Consider the following 24,366-nt stretch of genomic DNA (forward strand, 5'->3'; position numbering starts at 1 on the left):
AAAGTGCAGGGCTGCACTCCACTCCTTGTTGAGTAAAAGGAGGAAGCAGGGAAGGAACATACCTCATCATGGGATACTGCATCTTTAAACTAGTTGGTCAGCCATCAAAAGGCTTTAATGATGATACTACATCAAGGAAAGTAAAAGAACATTAAAACCAGGTTTATTAACTAATTTAATTTTAACACCATGAAAATATGCTTGATTCTAAACCAAGAAGAAATAGCCTGAAAAGTAAACTGCCCTCCTGAAATACTCTTGTAAAACAGAGGGATTACCATGCATCAAAAACCAGAGAAAGGAGCAGTGACAGTTAAAGTCACATTATGCTCATTCTGTTTCTGTGTTTTGTGCTTCTGTTTCTGTGTTTCTGTGCTTTACATAACACATATCCTGTTTTGAAAATTCTGGATGGTAACAGCTTGCCAGGAAGATATTGTTTTCAAAGGAGCCTGAAAGCAGAGGAGAAAAGCTTTTTCCTAACAGTTTAAATAAGTATGTAAAAAGAGTTTGACTTCTCTCAAAAGTCTGAAGGATGCTGCAGAAACAGAAGCCTTTTGATACAGTGAATCTTCAAAGTCTTTTTATGGTATTAATAATAAACGGTTAATGTTTTTTGATGAATCATTTGAAAATATTCTGTCTCTGATTAAAAAGCCCTGACGTATATTTGGTTTGAAGAGTCCAGGAATATTTAACAAATGTTTTTATTGCCTCCATCCATTTGGTAAGCTCAGCTTCATTTCCTGTGGCTCTGCTGAAATAAATATCAGATGCAAACAAACCAGGGAAATATTTTGAACCCAGCTCAGAACATGAATAGAAGGAGAGGTGCAGATCAAAACCAAAATCTGGGTTTCATTGCTATTTCACTGCAGATGTAACAAGGCAGATTGTCTCATAGCAGAACCTTTATAATTGCATCTGGAATACTTAGTGTATTCTTCTGACAGAGAGTGTATTCATAAGAAGTTTCTTTGCAATATCTTGTAACAGAAAATTACATACTCCTCTTGCATGCTTTGGATTCAGTTCCTAATATTGTTCTGACTGTGTTAGAAATGTAGCCTTGAGAATAATGGTGGTCTCTGCTGCGTAGGAAAAATATTAAACTCGGCCACAAAATAAAAGGAATTCTAAGACAGAAAGAAATCCTTCCCTCTCCTTTATTCTTAGTATCCCCAGGTGAATTAATGAGGATATTGAGCCCAGTAAGATATACTTTCCCCCTGAAGTTCTCAGAAGGGAGGTTATAAACACTTTAGATCGTTCTTCAGATGAAGACAAGCATGAAGAATATTCTGAATTGCAATGTAATGGAATCATTAAGAAATAATTCCCCTCAGACTATCAGAAAGTAGATAAAAAATCCTCTGAATATGAATAGGAATTTTCCAATATGGCTAGGCATATAGACCTACAGATATAAACAGGTTATGGTCTTCTTAGAAGTAATTCTGCCATTTTCAAAGAGTCTTTATCGCTCAGCATGATGGGACAGTGGAAGACCAGAGTCCATTGCTACAAGTCAATGCAAAACCATGCCTTTTACTGTTAAGTTTTCCTTAATGATGGTTCATCACCTCAGCTTGACCTTCGACTATGTCCAACCCATAGAGGGCAGTGACACGCAATTAATAATAACTTTTCAGACCCTTAAATGAAAACACCTTCTTTCACATCTGTTTTTAGTGGTCTTGGTGTGTGTTTTTGGGAAGAAATAAAATTTTGTTAGCTGATCTGTCAATAACATTGGACTTTCAGAATTACTCATGTTAAATTTAGGGGATTATAAAGTACAGAATTATAAAATAGGTTGTAAAAATTATGTTCTGAGGAACTTTCCACAGGTGTTGCCCAGCAGTAGTCTGCACTAATAAATAGTGGACCACATGCCATGAAGAAATAAGGCCATAGTAGAAATACACATGATAAACTAGCAGGTGTTCTTCTATTGTAGCCTGTGGTCCACTTGTCCTGTAAAGCTTATGAGTGTGACCAACAAATAATCCTCTTTAACTTCTTTTGTCTGCAACAAGATTAGGTGATCATTAAGGCTATTGAGACTGCTGGGTCCCACCCTTCCCACTGTTCTGCGATGAAACAAATAAGCTTATTGTAGTCTGGGCCTATGATGAGGACACTATTGATAAATCAGACTAAATTTCTCTCTTTTCTGCTATAGGTAGAGATATATGTTACCAGGTTAGCTTGTTTGATACCAAAATAACTTTTTGTCTGTCAGGAGGTATAACTGGGCAACATAGCTGTTTCATTTTTGATCCATGGAAACATTTTGACTATGCTGGCTGCTATGATTGTGATGATATGCAACTTGTGCCTGCTCTTGTGATGCTGTTCTGCACCCCTTTTCCTTCTAGAAAGTTCTAGTGGTTCCCTATGTATTTGCATAAGGAAAACATCTGAGATTCCAAGAACAAGAATTATTATAATACTTTTTATTGGTTTTATTGATACCTCAGTTCTGTACTGTTGCCTCCAGAAATGCTCATTATTTAAATGCTAATTAAGTGTAGGTATTGTAATTGAAATATTGATAAGTATATGCACATACAAAGATGGACTTTTGAAAGGACACACTGATTCACTGGCTTTTCAAAGAAGCTACGAAAGGCTATTGGTCATGGCTGAGAGTCACAGAAGTGAGTTCACATCTTAACTGTTGGCAAGACTTTTTTTCTAGACTTCAGTTGCAAAGGAAGGAGAAATACTTACAGAGTCATTTTCCCAGAAGAGGGGTGGGGCTCAGGAGAAAACATGGATTTGTATATTTGAATAGGTAATAAATAGGCAGTGGATTCCTGTATCACAAGTTACACCAGCATAGGAAGGAGCTTCTTGATGATGAATAAAAGATAAAGCTAAGATTATGGTACAGACACTTTAAAATTGTTTATTTTGGTATTATACATAGAATTCAGCTAGAGAAGGTGGAATCAGTTCACAAAGAGGCAAAATAGTCTAAATAATGGGCTGTGTAGATCGTAAAGCCAGAGTTGGATGAAGGCTTTAGCAGTCCTCAACCTATGAGATGATGAGAACTTCTGAATTTTAACTTATGATGTTCTTTGAGATGTTATGCAGAAAAAGTTTACAAAATATTAATATAAACCATATAATAATTTAGAAGAATTTTAGCACTGATAAAATTACAAGCTTGAGTGGCATGCAGGTAGTGGGGCTGTTCACAAGTCACAAAAGGAAACATAAGGAAGAAAGATTAAGTTATTTTAGCCACATTTCCCCTCAACTGAGGGATACATCCACAGAAAGATATTGAAGAGATAGTATGAGATTTTAGTCTAAACATAAAAAAAATCTGGTGGTTGTCATGTGTTAGCAGTGATGTGTCATTGTTAGCATTTTGCTATCAAATGAGATATCTTGCTAAAAAAATAGACTTTGACCAAGCTTTTAGGGCAAAAATATTTTGCTTTTGCATTCTGTATCAGTGACACCTGAGACTCTCTCTTCTCTCCTCTTTCAAAGACTTGCATATATGTGATAGACAAAAATTATAATTGCTTCATAGTTCAGAACTGCAATTTAACCTTTTTTTTGGAAAGATAAGGATTTTTCCTGTTACGTACACTGATTTCTGGATGCTATTTTTTCATGTTACTTTGGAATACCCTCTTTGGCTGAGGATGGTAGGCTCATGGTTTAAGTGATGCAAGAATCTTGTCTAGCACTGTGTTTAGCTGGAGTAGAAATGCAGGCAATAAGAGGATGCAAATGGGAAACTGGATGGTGTCATGGTTTCAGAAATGTAAGGTAGAGTGTGAGGTGAACAAATCTGAATGGGAAGGAAGGTCAAAGCAAATGTAATGAGACATAAGGAAGATAATAATCATACCTAGGGTATGATGCTTACAATGCAGAAGAGGGCTGCTTTTTTTTTTTTTTTTTTTTTTTTGGTAAAGGACCACGTGCACCTAGACTCCTGCAGGGTAACTGGAAAATGGGATTTCTGCCCTGACCAACAGCCAGCATAACCAACACACACACACACAGGCAGCACTAATACTATCCACCAAAGCCACAGATCTTAACCATCTTTTATAAGGCTGTTGGAGCATAGAGTTAGACTGGACCCTTTGCCACCAGCCCAGGTTGAAGAGCAATCTAGACACTCAGTATGAGTATGTGTCAGTAGAAGAACAGCCTCATAAAAAGAGAAAGAAAGGTGACACTGTGGCCTCCAGCCTCCTCTACGCTGAGACACATTACTTCTGATTGTCATATATCTCTTTTAAATATCTCTCTTTTACATTAATACATGTATATGGGAGTGAAAAAGATCAAAGGATTTCTGGATGCAATGGGCAGGTCAAAGCACAGACTGATTTTTTCCCCCCTCAGGCCATATTTGTGTTTGTTTTAGAAGCAAACACATTCCAAAGATATGAAGGAAATGCCAAAGCACCAGACATTAAATAACTGGAGAATGCAGAAAGCAAAACAATAATTCATGAAATGGAATCTGCAAAGCTTACAAACGATGATCCTCTCATGCCAAGTATGTATCCAGAAGACATGTATAGCTTACACCCCTTAGCCAAGCCAGCTCCACTCTCTGGGCCTGGGGAGAGGAGGAGAGCCAAGCTTGTCTCTGCCTTTCCCACCTCTTCCTTGGCCATTTCATGCAGACAGTGTGCAGGGCTTGTGTTTTTGAAGGGACTTTTCACTCCAGATTAGAGCAGCCTTTATGCAGTTATGTAGGGGATGAGGTTGCTTTTCATTTTGTTATGTAGAGCTGTAGCTGAGCAAGTGAAAAATCAGACTTTCATGCTTTATGAAGTGCTGGTGTTGTATAGGAACTGCTACTGTTGAACCCAGACAGGAAGACAAAAGTCTCTCTCTTCTGCGTTTTATTTATGTACTCATATTCAAGAATTTGTGAAGTGCAAGGTGACTGCCATTTCTGTTGTAAAGTTTCTATCTTAAAAAACTTCTTCCTAGCAATAAGTATTTCAGTGTCTCACTGTGGAAAAAAAATGCCCCAGTGCCTATAACCGCATAAAGATTTGATACTTTATGGCTATGATACCATATACAAATTGATTGCTACAACATTTTTATGTGGATATTCCTAAAGTAATATGTGATCAGTATTACTGGTTACTCACAGCATCCTTTACTCAAAAATCAACATGATATAACATAAGTCTGAATAGTATGTCATGTAATAAAATATAATGTGAAATCAATCAAAATCAGGCTAACAGCAGACATGAGGCTCATATTCCGGTTAACTGTCCTACATTTAACATTTCCAGATTTTATATAAATATTTATGTCTGTATATTTTAAGAAGCTCCATTGACTTCCATACCTCCAAAATTAAATACAGACAATTTTTTTACAGGTTTGGGGCTTCATGTTGGGATAGATACAAGTTTTGAATTTTTTATCTCGCTTAAATGCATGAAAGTAGAGGAATTACCTTATCATTTAGCATTATTATTATCCACTTCATTTTAAGCCTCCTAAATTCACCACTAATACACAGCACTGAGCTACTTTTGTAAAATTAATTAGTAATTTCTTCTAAATAATGTTTGAAAATGTTCTCATTCCAAAGAGTTCTCAAGGGCAGACAGAAGAGGTTCCAGATACAACAAATGGATTAAATGTTAAAAAGTGCTTCTCTTCTAAGTTTTGTTTCTGTATTCCATGTTGGAGACCTTAAAGCCAAATGTAACCCATCATAACCGTCCATTTTATTCATGTCATGGATAGATGGAAGATGTTTACAGACTAAACAAGTTACCTCAATAATATATAATACTCTTATGGAGGTTATTAAAAAATATCAGAATCAATGGAATAGATATTGTTGAGTTACTGAAATAATTAAGTTAAATTGTTGACTACATATTTGATGAACAGGAATAATATGACTAAAGTTAAGATAGATTTGCCAAACTGTTTTACCACTGTTAAAATCAGCTTCGACTACCGTATCTACTCTTTTTGGGCTCAGTGTTAATAGAGTCCTCTACGCTGTGTTTCCAGGTTGAAATGTAAGTGGAAGTTTTAGAAAGGGTCTCACACTCATTCTGATTCCAGTCCCCCTTAATTGCATTGATTATAGGCCAGAAAGGGGCCTCTTCACTGGGAGGGTGGTTGGTCACTGGAACAGCCTCCCCAAGGAAGTGGTCACAGCACCAAGCCTATCAGAGTTCAAGGAGCATCTGGACAATGCTCTTAGTCATATAGTTTAGTTTTAGGGAGTCCTGCAAGGAGCAGAGAGTTGGATTCGATGATCTTCATGGGTCCCTTCCAACTTGACATATTCTATGATTCTATGATTCTGTTGAATGAATGGATCTTCGATGTGATGGCACATAGAGTCAGGAGTCTCACTGGGAGAAATACATTGAGAAAATCATAACCAGTTGTCATCGACTGTGGAATTAGTGGTGCAAAGCACCAGCAAGCTCCTATTATATTATTTTCTCTTTAATGGACTGTGTCATTGGCTTTAAACCAATGAGACATAACTGAAGAAGCAATGCTTAGACTTGCCTCTGCAGGTGCTTGGGTGCTCAGTCATCATGACTTATAAAGGGCTGCTATCACCACCGGTCCAACACCATTAGTAGTGTGCAGCAATAGAGTTGTTCTCCTGGATATCTATGACTTTACATGCAGTTATGGACACCCTTCCCTGTGTTTTCTTTCCTATTTAGCAATGTAAAGTAAAATTGCCATTGTTTTCAACTAACTCCTTTACAGTCAATGATGATTTTCCAGAACACCATCATCAAGCCACACTTCAGTATCTCTATGTTTTGGTAGGTCTGAGGACCTCCTTCTAAAAAGATATCAACAATTCTGTGAGTTCCCTGATTCAGAAACAAGTAATATAATATTTTTGTGCGTCCTTGTCTACACTTTCCTATTCAGAATACAATATCTAAAGCACCAAGATTCATTTTCTCATCATAAATATGCATAAAAATATTATTAAAATAAATCTGATCTAACAGGTTCACTATGTATAAAGAAAAGTAATTAATTTGCTTCCCTGCCTATTTTACTGTTGTCTCTATTTTCCTTAGATTGTGCTTGCTCATGTACTACTTTCTTAGAACCTTTGTTATGCATTACATTTAGCTGTTTGATGCATCGCACAATGTTTTTATTAACCCTAGCTGGAGTACTAATGGGTTTTAATAAGAAAAGACTAGCAAAAAATTTCTCATTTACAATTTGGTTGATTAGTCACACAGTCATAAAGAAAAATAAATTTGGACATATACAAAACTTTTGTAAATATTTACTTTCGGTGCCATCATATATATGTATCATCCATTCACAGCAGTTGAAACTGGTGCATCTGCATTCTAATACTACTATTAAAAACTGAAGCATGTTGTTTGCTGCTGACTTGCCAGTTAGGTGATATGATTAGACATTTAAAGAAATACTTTAAAATATATTAGCATATTTGAAAGTCAGAATACTCTTATTTACCTTCAAATAAACTATACTAAACATATGATTATCTTATATTTGTTAATTTTTCCTCCCTTATATTACCCTTGTCACAACTTTTTAAAGATTCTGATACCCTAATTTTAAAATGGTAGACTAACCTTGCATCCAGTAATATATTCTAAACACAAAGAATGAATCTCAGTATTATATAAAGTTAAATATAACTCTACCAAAATGGACTGTTTTGGAGTTCAATCATACACATAGTAATTTCTGTACCGAGACTCCGTCTACTATTGATGTTTATGTGATTTGTATGGTAATTGCCTCATTTCAGTACTTTTCCTATTATCATAGCAAAGCATATGTTTACCATTTCTTGAAAAAACTGAAGGAGTGTCTTCCAGTCTTCTCTTTGTTTTTTTTTTTTCAAAACCTGGTATTTTTTGAATCCATACTTACATGTATCTTACTATATATATTTTTTATTCAAACTTCAGACTGATGATGGGATTGTGAAAATATGGAGTGAGTCGGGAAATCATGGTGATGAGTGGAACAAAGTCGAGTTACACCTGGGGAAACTGAGGAATTTTGAAGTTATCTTTGAAGGCATTCGTACCAGAGACCTAGGAGGAGGAGCAGCAATAGATGACATAGAGTTCAACAACTGCACCACAAGTAAGTTCAAGAGGGAATTTTCTAGTGGGATGCTAAAGGAAATGTAGGATGTTTTTGCTTGTTTTTAAACACATCAAGGTTTTACTGTTTTCATCATAATGTCACTGTTCATAAAATCAGTTATGAATACATTGTTTTCACTCTTATAACTTCAATACCATTTTCTACTCATACAGAAAATCTTGTATTAGTGCAGCAATAATTCTCACACTAAATTATTGCGGATAAATCCAAGAAATGCTTGAGTTTCTGTTTCCTTAATTTATTTGGTTTTGAGTAAGAACTTTCCTTCTTTAATTCATTGGTAAGTTATTAAGTCTCTGATGTTGTATATAATAATTTTCTATAAATTATGTCAGATTACACCAAGTGAAGCCTGTGGTCTCCCTATTTTATAGTAAAGGCTGTTGCCATAAAAATGAGTTGGGACTACAAATGAACCACTGTCACTATTCCTTTTCCAAGTTCAGTTCAAGTGTTAAGGCCAACAAAGTAAAGACAACCTTTGACTCCTTCACAGGGTACTCACTCTATTTAATTCATCTTTTTGTGGACAGAGCCTAGAATAGGAACAGAGTTTGCCTTTAAAAAAAAAAAAAGAAGATAAAAAAGAAGATAAAAACTAGATGGATCATGGCTTCCATCAAGAAAGGATGTGGTCTTTATCCCTGGTAGGAAACAATGTGACACAATATAGGTGGATTTGTTGAGTGAGGTGATCATTACTGACACTACATACCAACACTGTATGAGTTTTGGGGAAGTTATTTGGGCAAGCTTTAATCGCCTGCTGTGATCTGGATGCCTATTATCAGTTGGAGCATGGAAAGTGCACTTCTGGAGAGCATCTTTTTATCTGCTTTCATCTCAAAAATGCATGTTTTGCATTCAGAAATTGTTCTGTGTTGTAAATCAAAGAATGGAAACTGGATACAACTTGGGACCTACTTCACAACTGCACTTTAATAAAACTCTAAGGCAGATGTACCCTTAAAAGCTCTTCCAGGCACATGAATGCTAGTGATTTCCTTGTGCTTTTTCTAAGTGTTTCATTGTCCCCATTGCTATGCATGTGATTATTCTCCAAAGGACAAGGGTAGATGGATAAGGATGCCCTGGTAGGAGATGGGAGGTCAACATTCCCCTATCATCTTGAATAACAAAGGGGATGCTGATGTCTCTTGCAATTTGTTGCCAAGTTGTGTTCAGATGATTTAAATCATACAGTGGGGTCTAGTTAAACCACATTTATGGGATTCTGTCCCATTTGGGGGCTACAACAATTTAGACACTTCATTTCACAGTCAGATTCATGAAGATATTCAGCAAATAAAAATAGCAGGTTTTATTTTTTTAAGGAAGAAGAAAGCTCCCTGTTAAGTTCACAAAGATGGTATCAACATATCTTCATATAATGTAAAAATATTTCTGTTTACTCTTAAGTCCATATATTTTATAATAACTTGAAAATAGACATTATATAAACATAACTGGAAATATTCCACAGAGTTGTCATTGCAAGGAATGAAATTGTTTCAATAGGGAGTTGGAAAGCTGTCATATAAAGGATCTTAAATCTCTTAAAATGTTAAGATTGCTGAAATTTACATTGGTTTTAGTCTATGACCTGCAAATCTGAATATTAATAGTGTTTTATAACCAGTCTTGCATTAAAATACCTTTGCAGTGAAACGGTTCAGAAAGTAACTTGGGTTTATTACTATATAGCAACTATTTGTTTTACAGCACTGCTTCAGCAAGAAGCTCTGTTGGGAAAGCAGTTGCACCATGTGCTCTGACTACTTTCACATACTTACAGCTTCGGCATAGTAATATTCCTGTGTATTTTGCAGAAAATTATTGTTTATCAAGATGAATGATTCAGAAGAGGCTTTTCTCATAGAAGTTTGACATACACAGTTGAAGCTCAATATACAATATAAACACAATTTTTTTACGGATTGAATTAGAACAGTTGGAAACCCAAGATGCTAATCCTTTATAGAGCTGTCACTTGCATGGTGGATGTTTTTGCACTGTAATAAGGTACAGTCTTTATAGAATCAGGAAACACTCACTTAGGGCATCTCCGGTAACGTATGCTAGGCACAGCAGGGTTTTCATTAAAGTTTAGGTGTATGTATCCTATGGGAATGTGTTTATGCTTATGTCTTTGCTTTCCAGCAGGATCAGAGGCCTGTCACACATTTGCTTTTTAACTGTATGTATGTGCATGTGTGCAAATACATGTCTGTAAAAACACAAAAAAGCCAAAAAACCAAAAAGCAACCCACCTGCCCCGCTGTGATTTCCCTGTCTCTACAATGATATTTAGGTTCAAACTAAAGTCAAGAGGGAATCATTGCATTGTCTTTAGTGCTTTTCACATCAGCTCCATGTATGATTTTTTTGTCTTCTACTCCACAAGTTGAGATCTGCTTGCTTAATTTTTTCAAGACTTTTGGTATGCTGACCTTCCTGTTGGCATGATGGCACGAAGGAGCCTGGTATGACCTTTTACATTCTTGTTGTTATTGATTCTTTACCTTTGTAGAACAAACAAACAAAATACATTTTGTCAGATTCTCAAAAATAACATTTCCCATCTGACCCAAGCCTGGGGCATTCAGGATAGAGAAAGCATGTGAAGTCTAAATTGTTTCTTTGCAGCACAGGGTTCACAATTTTATTGTAACAAAGCTAAAAGACAGCAAACACAATCTTACTGTGGCCAAACTCAAGGAGAAGAGTAGCATACAAACCAGAAGGGGTCAGGGGTTTCTTCTCAACAAAATGACTTGATTTACAACACTTATTCATGTACTGTGTTTGTAGCTATAAAATTGCTGAGCTAGACACGTGGCCAGGGTCCTCTAGGGGAACTGAAGGCCACGTCTGTATTTTCCACTGGGACTTATAAGGTTAAACTAAAATCATGTATAATATTATGGATATTCTGGCCACAGTAATTACATAAGCAGAGGAATAGACAATGCACAGAAAAACCTAGAAGATAATTGAAAATAATTAAAACTTGAATAACAGATCTGAAATAAACAGAAAGGAATGGAAATGAGAAAACATTAAAATGCATGGGAAAAAAATTTAATGTTTAGCTGCTTCCCAGCAGATGGCACGTAGTGGTGGAGACGAACGTTAGAGCAATTCTGGAGCTTTCAGATATTTTGGGATAGCCTCCCCCTCACAGACTGTCTTTTTGGAAGCTGCTGAATGGTATTCCTGGATCATGGTTTACAGTCAACATAATAAAATAATTGCCTCTGCAGAAATAATGTATTCAATTGGAGAGAGTGAAGTGGGAAGAAAGAGGCAGTCTGTGTGAGGATTTTTGACATGTGAATATGAGAACTGCTTTTATGCAGTGTGGTAATATTCAATGGTTACAGCAGAGTTTAATAAATCCACAGACTTATTTTAATGTACATGTGTTTTCCTTCAGCTTGCTTTCATACAGCATGTTATACAAAGAAGCTGTACATATCATAAGGCAATCTGCATGGAGGTGAATTAGCTCTGCAGACGGTTTTGTTCTTCACTCACGTAGCTGTGATTTACATAGCTCATGTTATATGAGGATTTTCAACCAACAAAAGAGAATCTTTTCATTATTTTCTTTTAAAAATTAATTAGTTAAAAGCTTCTATATCAGTAGAATACTACACATAACTTTATTTATTATGATCCGAGCTGCTGGGACCCTATCCTGCAAAGCTCGTTTTCCTCAGTTCCCACTAATTTCTAGGGAAGTGAAGGTCAAGAAGCAACTGTGGATTTGTTGGAAATGTGAGAGGTACTGGAAATATTGTCAGAGGCAGAAAAAAAGAAGGTATAAAAGAGTCTTACCAGGTGGTTGTGAGAGGGTAAGTTATGTTTTGATAGCAAAATAATTTAAATTCCAAATCTGATATATTTTTATTTTGCAGGTATAATTAAAAAATGTGAAAAATAATGCAGTTACATCACAGCTAGAGAAAGATTGTTCTTAAATTAATTAATTTATTGATTAATTACTTTTGAAATTTTTTTTCACCTTCTTTTACAATAATTCTTTATACAGCTTTAATGTCAGACTACCCTATGTGACCTGAATGGAGTTTAGAGTGGTCATCTCTTGTGCTTTTTAATAATTGACTTTGACCATGAATGAGGTTATTTGCAGGCTAGAAAAAAATGCCTGCAATTTTGCCTTAATAAAAAGGTAAAATACGTATGAGTAGTGTACAGAATAATCCCTAATGATAATTTTATTTTTGAGACTTCTGACACTTATCTTCATTATAACATCTTCTAAAAATCCTGTCAGAAATCAGCTGTGGTCTGGTAACCTTAAAGAGCACTTCAAGCATTATTGATTTGCTTTTCCAGCTGATGGTTCACTGTCATATAAAAGTGAATCAAGAGCGCAACTCGTCAGACATGCTGTTGCCAGTAGTCTGAATTTTGTACATCTGTAATTTTAAAGAAAAGGAATCTTGTACTCCAGATACAAAACACAGAGTATAAGCATGGACATACACCTTACTCAGCCATATCATACATAGTGATTTTGGCATCCCAGGGCACGACCTGAAAAATCAACAGTGAAAGAGAAATGAATAAGTGAATCATAACTCTAAATTCAAATTAAGCAGAAATTTCTAGAATAGTTAATTTATATATTTTTTCACGGTCTGGCAATTCAGTGTGATAAAAGTCCAGGAAGAAGAAAGAACAATTACAGCTCCAGTGATCTTTGTGTGTTGCCTGTTTGGGATCAGACTTCACAAGTTTTTCTTCTCATGTTTAAGGTAAATAGGATACACATTCAGTCATACTTGAAGTGGTATTAAAATTATATTTAGTTTTTAAAAGAAAGCAAAATCAAAATGCCACAGTACTCCTATTAATAGGAAGTTGATTTACCAAATTGAGCTGAACAGAAATTTTCTTTAAAATATAATAAAGCTTGCTTTGCCTGGTGGTAAACTTTTTCTTTCCCTTTCTACTCATATATTTTTATTCCTCCTCACCTACTGTTTATAGCAAAGACCATAGGTGAAGGTACTGCAATCCTTTGAACAACTTTGCTTCCATGCTCCCATAAATAAGAAGCTTTGAAAGTCTCAGCAGAGAAATCCTTTCTTATCAGAATTCCATCCTAGCTTTGCAGATCAGAGAGAAAACAACTAAAACATCCCAGTGTTTGGGTGCATAAGCCAACTTTTTTATTTTTAAAATAAACCAGTGTTTTCTTTGAATCCTCAGCTATGTATCATGCAAAGCTTTACATTTAGTAAAGAATTTAGTTCCTTCTTCTCAGACACTTGAGAAAAGTTCAAACTCTTATAACAGAAATATTCAGTACAAACCTGGCCCTGAAGTGAAAGGGAAGGGAATTCAGGCAGAGAAAGCTGCCAGAGCTGATTTAGTCACTCAAGATATACATTTGTATTCATGTATGTCCAGTTACCTGGGGTTTTTTTATCTTTTTCTTTTTTTTCCTCTTCAAAATATTTTAATCTTTTATGATGTTTTTCACCTGTTTTTATAAATAGGTCAATGTCAGGGTATTCTGACATAGGACACTGGAATTGCATCACCTGGCTAAAACTTCTCAGTAAATGTGCTGAAATTAATGGTAAAATTCTTATTTGTTAGTCTAATGTTTGGATTTTGCCTTTAGAAGGAAATTATTCTTTCATTTCATGGTAAGCTGTCGATTTACAAATTGCTGATATCTATTGAATCTGCTTCATTGTAGAGAAAGAAAGCTCATTTTGAGAAGTCTAGTAATTTTTGGTAGCTTTAACTTAATTTGCGGTACTGTAACATACATTAACATGAATGCGCTTTATCCTTTTTGAGTGGAAATCTTACTGAACTCAGATCTCATTACACTCAGCAGAGGGTACAGATGATGCACAATTAGGTTCTAGGCAAGAAATAATCTCCCTTCTGGAAATGTGGAAGTCAGCCACAGCTGCCTTCCACAGGACATCCCAAATGCCCTTTTACAAAGGACTCAGTGGGAAAGGCAGCGTGCTCAGGAGAGATGCGGAGGAAATACGGTCTCCCTCAACCCACCTTGCCAGGGCTGCCAGAGTTAAACTGGGGGAAGACTGGAATTCCTGCACAAGTCATGTTATGCACAAGGTGATTGCTAAAACGGCATTGCATATTAAGACTTTCTAGAAACGTATGAAAAAATACAAATTCATTTTTACTGAAGAAGCAAATATTATATAGCCTGGCTTCAGGGAATGAATAATATTGCATTTGGCAATCTTCTCTGAAAAGATTAAAAGAATGGAAAGAAGAGAAATATGGCACCAGCTTGAAAATCACAGTATTTTCTACTTTTTATTGCACTGTACAGAAGTAATTTACACACCTGTAATACTCCAGGATTGCTATTTCTGTTTGAGATTATGTAAAAAATGCATGAGAACTTAACTGAAAGATTTTTTTGCCATCTTTCCTTCTTTTTGCAACTCTCAGATTGTTATTAGGAAAACAGTTGAGGTCATTTGCCACAGATTTTGAATACGAGAAACAAGTTTTAGCTTTTACCTCACTTTTCATGAAGAGACTTCAGTTGCTTTTTCAGTTTCTGTTTCTCTCGTGAAACTTTTAAAGAAAAGTTGACTTCAAAGATACTTTGGTTTGGTACTAGGTGGCTGCAAAAGCAGCTTTTCAGTATAAAATTAAAACCTCATCATTTTGACATTCACTTCACATATTGCTTACTCTTCATATCTGATGGTAGATTCCTTAACTCCACATATTTTGAATGGGCCACAAGAGAAGACTTTTCATGGCTACTAAAACATACAGGGTAGAAATGGCTGGATTTAATTTTTTTTTTAACTTCACAATCATTGTCTATAAAGGTAGTACTAGAAGAATGAACACTGCCCCAGACTGAGTTCATTTTCATATGAAATTGCTGTAGAAGGTAGACACCCTTCCAGTACAAATAAACTACATATAACAGTTGATCTTCTGTAACCCATCATACACCTCCATGCAATATGACACCCAAGATGAATTTCACATCTAATGATGATTCTGCAGAGCCAGAGAGAGCATTCAGCTGAAGAAGTGCCTCCTTGTTGCAGATAATCGTGACTTGCACCTGTACTCCATTGTTTGTCACAACAACCCCTGTAGACCACATTAGGACACGTCCATGTCTAAAAAAAGTAAAATATTCATATGAGATGATTCTAAGAAATCTGTGATAAGGGGAGAAAGTGCTTGGATTGATTCTGCATCACAGTGGAAATAACAGCTTGGCAGTAATTTTGTAGTGTAAATATCGTTGAAAAGCTCTAAAAGTAATCTATTCAACTGAACTTTCTGAGGTGTAATGTAGCTCTACACTGGAATCAGGACGGAGGGGAGACAGAGAGGGGAAAAAGGACCGAGAGGTAAAGACCACACCTCAAATTGCTTCAGGAGATATTTTTCTCTGGTTGAACGTGTTCATAATTACTGGGAAATAGAATTTTCTGAAAAAGCATCACTTTTCTTTTTTACCTTATGTCCTCTTCTCCCTTTCTTTTACCACTTGCAGGCTCCAAAGAGGTAAAGCCTAGAACACCAGACCTTCACTCATTGCTCAGTCCTTAGTGCTTCTCCCTAGTGTCTTCTTTAGCATTAAGCAAAATATGGCAGCTCCCTACCTGGGGGTACTGTGAGCATGAGCTCCTTATCCTGCTCATACGCTCTATGCCAAGGCTGGTCTTTCAGTGTTAATCAAATGTAAAAACTTCTGTCCTTGTCTGGTGTGGGTTTATATACTCCATGATATCAGCACTAGAAGTTGAAGAGAATTTTTTTCTTATCTTTTGTATTGCTTGAGCCAGAGCCAATTGTACATTTCCAGAACTATGGATGAATTTTTTATTCTCCCAGTTTATTTGGTGGCCTTAGGCATCATAATACTACTTGCTTTGAGCATCTTTAGGAATTCCATTGGCAGACTTTTGTATCTACAGGTGAAATTGTCTCCTAAGAGTCAATATAATTTGTTAGATCTGCTGTTTATGTCAGAGCCAATGCATATCTTTGAATTAAATCTGGCCTTTTAAATGACATATTCTGTGAGGAGAATTTCCTATGGTTTTTGAATTACAAAAGAACCTTATTTGAAATTATATCATCTAGCTTGCATGAGTAGAAACTTTTCATCTAGTTTTCCCTACAAAAGATTGCCAAGGTCATCCATGGACAGAAACATTATTGATGAGTTTGCTAATAGAGTTTTAATGTTCTGTAAAAGGTCATGTAGAAAAGGGTACTGAACAATTGGGGTAAGCAAATGAAAAGCTTGATGTAAATTGTGTTTCATAATTTCTGAACTTCAGAGTGCTGAATACAGTTGAGCCCCAGTCCTAATGAAACCTTCTAGGAGTTTGTATTTCATACATTTTAATTTAAAGAAAGGGTGAAACTCGTAAAGTACCTTTCACTGAATAATATTTTCAACAAAATATTTTTAATTTTTTTATCTTTGATTATTCCTATATCTCAAGTATTGTAGAAGAGGGGAGAGAAGTAAAATAAGTACTCTCACTATACAACACAATTTAAACAACAAATAATAGAAAGAGGTGAATTTTCAACTGTAATTTGAAAACATTTCTACTCAGAAAGGACTTTAATTTCTAAAAAGACAAACAGGGGGAAAAAATCTTCTTTCCCTTGAATGTAGATTACATGTTTCATTTCATACTGTTGACATGGTGATGGTGTACTGGTGAGTGTGTGCATGCATTCCTTTTGGAGAGCAGAGAAGATGAGACTTGGTAAACAGCAGCTCAGTGTACTTGACCTTGAGTTAACTGTTGCTTTTCAAAACAGCTCAAGGTCTTATTCGCTGCAGCAGTTAGCAACCATAATAACCTGGGATTCACCCTATGCCTTTCACAAGCATATAGCACTGGCCAAACATAACCAACCTGTGTAAGTCTTAAGTGTTGTAATGCAACATGGCAAGAGCATCTCTTCTTTTTGGCTATGTGATCAATCAGTTCTTTCATGATAATTATTTTAAATAGGAGAACATTCATTGTGTCAACCTAATACCCAATCTATGCAATTTACTGGTATCTATCTGTCATGGTGTAACCCCAGTCAGCAACTGAGCACCACACAGCCGCTCGCTCACCCTCCCCGCCCCGCTGGGATGGGGGAGAGAATCGGAAAAGAAAAAAATAAAACCCATAGGTTGAGATAAAGACAGTTTAATAGGACAGCAAAGGAGAATAAAATAATAATAATAATAATAATGATAAAAGAATATACGAAACAAGTGATGCACAATGCAATTGCTCACCACACGCTGACTGATGCCCAGCCCATCCCTGAGCAGCGATCGCTGCCCCCCAACCAACTCCCCCCAGTTTCTATACTGAGCCTGACGTCATATGGTATGGAATAGCCCTTTGGCCAGTTGGGGTCAGCTGTCCTTGCTGTGTCCCCTCCCAGCTTCTCACTGGCACCGTGGCTTGCACTCCACTGCCAAAGGGATTGAGAAAAATGCATTAGCAGTATCAGTTGTGGCATACCACTTGTCTGCCTTTGATTCCAGTTTGTACTGAAGTTCTAGCATGTCCAGCATGGCATCACTCAGCATTGGCATGACTTCATTCAGGCCACTATAGTCTACTGTTAGTCTCCACTCTCGATTAGACTTTTGCACTGGCCATCTAGGACTGTTAAAGGGTGAGTGAGTCTTACTGATCACTCCTTGGCTCTCCAGTCGATGAATCAGCTTATGGATGGGAATCAGGGAGTCTCAGTTGGTACGATATTGCTGCCAGTGCACTGTTGTGGTAACAATCAGCACCTGTTGTTCTTTGACCCTCAGCAACCCCACAGCAGAAGGGTCTTCCGAGAGACCGGGCAAGGTAGACAGTTGTTTAATGTCCTCCATCTCCAAGGCAGCTATACCAAAAGCCCACCAGTACCCTTTTGGGTCCTTGAAATATCCTCTCCTGAGGTAGTCTATGCCAAGGATACACGGAACCTATGGGCCAGTCACAGTGGGGTGCTTTTGCCATTCATTCCCAGTTAGACTCACTTCAGCCTCCAATACAGTTAGCTGTTGGGATCCCCCTGTCACTCCAGAGATACAAGTGGGTTCTGCCCCTGTATAGCTTGATGGCATTAGGGTACAGTGTCCTCCAGTGTCCACTAAAGCCTTATACTCTTGTGGGTCTGATGTGCCAAGCCATCGAATCCACACAGTCCAGTAAACCCGGTTGTCCCTTTCCTCCACCTGGCTGGAGGCAGGGCTCCTCTAGTCCTGGTCATAGTATTCATTACTCACTTCTTGTAGATATGAGTCAGAAGTCCCTTCATTAAGATCAGAAGTAAGATCAGCCCTTCTGTTCTGTCTGGGGAACTGCCCACTGGAAACTGGAGCAGCAATTTTCCTGGAAGAACCCCCTTGTGTGATTGTTTTTCCTTGCAGCTGATGTACTTGTGCCTCTAGGGTTGAGGTAGTTTTTCCATCCCACTTCCTCATGTCCTCTCCATGGTCACGTAGATAAAACCACAGGGTGGTCCATGGTGTATACTCACTGTATCCTCTCTCTTGAACAGAGGACCACTTACTCCTAATAGCTGAGATACTGATTTGTACGGGTGGGGAGCAGGACATATCCTCTTTGAATCATTGGAACTCCCGGATAGTTTCTCAGTTAGCATGTCTGTCAGTTTCTCCACAGCCGAGATGCAGGCCCGCAGGGACAAAGAGAGACTTTCTTTGTATTGCTGGAGTAGGCCAGCCAATTCATCCACCATTTGTTCCTCTCCAGCTTTCCAGGTCATTACTGCCAATGAGTTTGCATGAGACAATGCTGTGCTCCGTAAAAACTTCCGCCACGTGGGCAGCATGGACTTTATTTCATCTGGATCCTTGGATAACTGCTTGTTGTCCAGGTCATCATAAATCACCTCCAGCATGGCTAATTCCCTCAGTTACTGGATACCTCCCTCCATGGTTGTCCACTTGCCTGGGTGACATATAACATCTTTCTCGAAGGGATACCTTTCCTTCATGCCTGACAGGAGTCACCTCCAGAGGCTGAGGACTTGTGCCCCTTTTCCAATCACTTTGTCAATGCCCTCTTCCCTAGAAAAGGATCCTATCTGCTTGGCTTCCTTACCCTCTAATTCCAGGCTACTGACCCTGTTAACCCAGCACTGGAGCAGCCAGGTGACAATGTGCTCGCCTGGACGACAGCTGAAATCCTTTTGCATATCTTGCAGCTCACTCATGGATAGGGATCGGGTGGTTACCATCTTGTTTATGAGTTCTTCCTCTCCCTCAGAGGAAGAGGAGGAACCCTCCCGCTGAGTTCTTCCTCAGGGGGAAGTGGAGAATCCTTCCTCTTCCTCCTCATGTTCTCGTGATGGCCCTGCTTTAGAGTAGTCTGCCTCCTCACTGCCAGGGAAGTATGCTTCTTCCTCCTGCTCCCTCTTAGGAGAAGCTTCTTCATCCCTTAATAAAAAAGCTGACTTTCACTTCCAAAATTTATTCTTGTGTATGGGGGCGACTGATACGGGCATGGGTTGGTTCTCTGGTTCACCTGCAGTGCCTGTCGCTGGGGTTTGAGCACCCACAGCGCCTGTCACTGGGGTTTGAATAGCAACAGTCCCTGTCGCCAGGGTAGGAGTAGCCACAGTATTCTTAAACAGTTGTTTAACCCTAAGCAAGACCTGACACACATTCAGGAGACATAGCAATAGGAACATGCTGGTTTGAACATCCCGAGGATCTTGAAAATTCTCAACAGATACTGTAATTAGCCTGGAGGAGAAGGAGAAGATGGAGGAAGGTGTCTCCCCCATAGATTGGCTCTCTGAGGACAAAAAGTAAAAAATGTAATTATTAACAATTTCCCATAGATGGCTCCCGAATTACAGGGGTGATGGCAATGCTGAGTACAAATACCGGCTTGATCTCACAACCAATGATTTTATCATACCATAAGCCAATGTTAGACAGTACAGCAAAGTGATAACCTTAATCCCAGAGGTGATAAACAGTCACCTCCCAGAGGTGATAAACAGCACATAAATACTAATAAACAGTACATAAGGCAAGTAAGGTGTTACATAACACAATTCTGAGAACAAGCACAACAACTTTGAGAGCAAATAAATCAACATTGTGACCAGCAACTACTAAACTAATATAATGAATGCTTATAACAAATTTGTTTTAACATGTTCTGGTCAGATCTGTCATTATCTCAACCCTTCGTGCCCCATATTGGGTGCCAGAAAAGGACTGTCATGGTTTAACCCCAGTCAGCAACTAAGCACCACACAGCCACTTGCTCACCCTCCCCCCCAGTGGCATGGGGGAGAGAATAAAAAAAAAAAACAAAACCTGTATGTTGAGATAAAGACAGATTTATAGGACAGCAAAGGAGAAGAAAATAACAATAATAATAATTTTAAAAGATTATACAAAACAAGTGATGCACAATGCAATTGCTCACCACGTGCTGACCAATGCCCAGCCAGTCCCTGAGCAGAGATTGCTGCCCCCCCCAGCCAATGCCCCCCAGTTTCTATACTGAGCCTGACATCCTATGGTATGGAATAGCCCTTTGGTCAGTTTGGATCAACTCTCCTTGCTGTGCCGCCTCCCAGCTTCTCACTGTCAGGGCATGAGAAGCTGAAAAGTGCTTGGCTAGTGTAAGCACTACTTAGCAAGAACTAAAACATCAGTGTGTTATCAACACGATTCTCATACTAAATCCAAAACACAGCACTATACCAGCTACCAGGAAGAAAATGAACTCTATCCCAGCTGCAACCAGGACAGTATCAAACTAAAAAATTTTTTACAGTTATCCATTTTGTTTCAGACAATCAAGTTCTATAGATTTTAGAGCTGATATTTGGCCTGTCTGGTTCTTTCCATGATTTTAGATGTAATGGATATCACAGGAATATTTTCATCTTACAAAGCACTGGTAGAAGAAAGTTCTTTTACTCACAGAGTCAGAGAAACAGTCACTGGCCTGGTGCTGTCCTCTAGTAGCAAACTTAAAGGAAAGAAGACCATTTTCATTAGCTCTTTCACAGCCAATCTTTTCCTCATAACTGAAACAAACTGTCTGGGTTGACAGTGTTGTATTTATCAGCTATCTCCAAATGAATCTTGTCATGTCTATAAATTCTGTAAGTACCATATGGGCTAGTCTTCCATAGATAACATATACTGCAGATGGATATCAATATATAGCTTGTGATGTAGCCACAGTACAGTCAGAATTTACTTGTGGTATGCACAACGTGCATCTGTGTCTTGCTTGTTTCCTATGTATATACAAACACACACATGTATTCTTACTAGGGAAGGTCTTATCTTTGCTGGTATTCTGAGAATTACATTGTGCAGAACAAAATATGTAGAAATGAAAGTGAGTGTATGTAAATGCAAGTTCTATGGCAACCATGATTAACATGCTTCTTTTGTAGAGTTTAATGATCCAAAAGCCAAGCCGGTTCTATTGGTCTCTTAAAAACTACTTAGAAGATTATATGGCTCTTTGCTGCATCAGTCCAAATTGTACTTAATTGAAAAGTGATATCCTGTGTACAATTTTTCCTTTTCAAGTATTGCCATTTCATTTGGCGTAGGGATTTGCATAACGTAGTCAGTAGTTGCTACTTCATCTAAAATATGTCCTGTGCTAGTTTCTTGTGGTGTCCTGGTTTTCAGGAAATGTTGCAGTTCCAAGGGAAAACCAAATAAATGGGTATGATAAACCATTAGCATTTTGCTATGTCATAATAATTGTTTTAATTCTTTTTAATTTATGAGAATTTAATACCCAAGTATTTACTGCAAGGGGAAAAAAGGTGGTTTACAAGGATATGTGTTGTGGCCTGTCAGCTTTGATCTAGGAGAAAATCAACAGTTTAATTGCTCCACTGATTCTTGTTAATCTAGTTACTTCTATGCTGATCTAAGGCTCGGTTGTTATCATAAGCTATGAAATTCTTATTTGTGGTTTTTTATTTTATATTCTATATTATTTTGTTTTGTTTGGGGGTGGGTTTTTTGTTGCTTATATTCTCTTTTTGTGGGAAAGGAATGGATTATGGTCTTTTGACTTGCAGCATATCTGTGTAGTCTTCAGACCCCACAAGTTTATGGACTGGATAATTGTAGGAGAAGAGAGAGCAAAGCATAATGAAAAACAAAAGTAACTTGCCCAAGAAATGTGCAAGAGTGCTGGAAATTAATAAACATTGTTGGAGCTTCTGTTCTCATTAAAAAAACCAAACACACCAAACCCCCACCCCCAATTTTTATATCTCTATGCCATTCCTTTATCACTCATGCTACAGCTGTAGACCAACACTCCATATCTGTATGGATATCTTCCATGATGTGAAATTATGTGTAGAATGAAGCAAACAATGGATTGTTCAGTTTAGTGGCTAAACCAAACATTTGGAAGAAGGTCAAGTCAAAAAAGAACATTCATGGCTTTTTCATTAAGTGCAAGTTTCTTTCTGGTCAACAGTTTTCTTAAATTAAAATGAAATGTTTTCTTTTGCTTTTGGATATCTTAGCTCTCTTCAAATTTTTTATAGCGTATTCAGAAGTAAGCTTAGTACTTATCAAAAACATTTCAATTCCTTGTAATTCCTCTCATTCCTATTGTGTGACAAATCCACATTTGTGTATTGGATATTTCACTGTTTTCCACCTCTGACATTTTCATACATGGAATCAGCTCATCCTTTTGCTTGCCGTGGCTCACTGATCCATTTTAATGTTGTAGCTTCTCAAATATAACTTCAGAGTAACACAGTGAGCAAAGTACAACTGATAATTTTTTTATTATTATAATTTTTGTCCTAATTTGTTTGGACTGTATTCAACTGTATGTTAATTTTTTTCCTTATAGGTTTCTTGAGCTGTTGTTAGAAGAAAGAGGCGAGAAAGAAAATTTGCCATATTTTCTCATGTTTTTTCTGCTTAGAATAGTTTTTCTGTATGTTTGGATTTTCATGGAATGTTGTGAGGAACGAATGTATATAATTATGTGAGGGAAAAAAATACATAATATTACATGCTATATGTAATCAACCATCATCTAATACATGTTATCTTTCTACTTACTGGTGATCAAAGTACAACTGAGGAATATGATCAGTCAAAAAGCTATATATTTTTACATGCCGTCCCACACAACCAACATATGCAATGAAATAAGACGTAATGAAAATTACTCATTTTATCTGAAATGTCAGCTTTAAACATATCTTAAGCTGTTATTAGGAGACATCATTTTGCTTTATGCTGCGGCTCCCTAGAGAGATATTTGAATACTGTTCTTGGAAACATCCTTCTCCAAATTCAGTACTGATAGACTCAAACTCAGATTTTGGCAACCCTGTAATTTTGATGACAAAATTAGAAATGAGCAAGACAATATTTTGAATGTCCTCTCTTTTTCTTTGTTCAAAGTGGTTTCTAACATGTTTTTTTGTTAAATTGGAGCTCAATTCTCAGAATTGAGATTTTTCAGAGTTGAGAAAAATACATTTCTCTGATTAAATAGAATTTTTATATTATCTTTAAAGAATGTCCAGTAAAAAAGAAACTTCTAAGTTGCAACTTCTGTGTGAACCTCTGTTTGGTTATTGGGGTTGTTGATGCTGAAGTTGTATTTTATGGTTAAAGCCCACTGTATTTCTTGTTTTGATTTAGTTTTTAGCTGGTGTAGGAGTTTTGGTCAGAATGAGTATGTACTCTGGAATGTTGATTTTTAGTGCCACAATTCTGAATAGGAGTTTAGAATATTTAGTTTGACTATGCTATGCTAGTGCTGTTACGTTAATTCTGAGAGGGATTTTCTTTTTACCTCTGCCACAGGCTGTGGAAGAATCTCCATCATTATCATAAATGTAACCTGGTATCCCTAAAAATGACATATAAACAAGGTCTTACTCCAAAAGGATAAAATTCACAGATATGTGACTGTGTTTCGACTTCATGGCAGTCACATCTGTTGAGATACAAGTTTTCATTATGAGTGTGTATGGATCACATGTTTTATTTCAGGATAAGCTAAGAAATGAATAATATTCTTAAATGCTTGTTTCTGGTATGGCTGAAGTACTATGAAGTAGCTTATTAAAAAAAGAACAACTGTAATTAATATTAAGTACTAA

At 37.2% G+C, this 24,366-nt stretch overlaps 1 protein-coding gene across 1 annotated transcript in view; it reads left to right on the top strand.

Moving 5' to 3' along the window:
• The window catches only part of MALRD1 (MAM and LDL receptor class A domain containing 1), a 291,485-nt gene that overhangs the window by 168,787 nt on the left and 98,332 nt on the right, over window positions 1-24,366 (top strand). The window contains exon 28 of the mRNA XM_072851516.1: window positions 7,968-8,148. Coding sequence (XP_072707617.1) covers window positions 7,968-8,148 — 181 coding nt within the window. The remainder of the gene's footprint in view (window positions 1-7,967; window positions 8,149-24,366) is intronic.

Source organism: Ciconia boyciana, chromosome 2 (genome assembly GCF_034638445.1).
Source record: "Ciconia boyciana chromosome 2, ASM3463844v1, whole genome shotgun sequence".
Classification (NCBI taxonomy): domain Eukaryota; kingdom Metazoa; phylum Chordata; class Aves; order Ciconiiformes; family Ciconiidae; genus Ciconia; species Ciconia boyciana.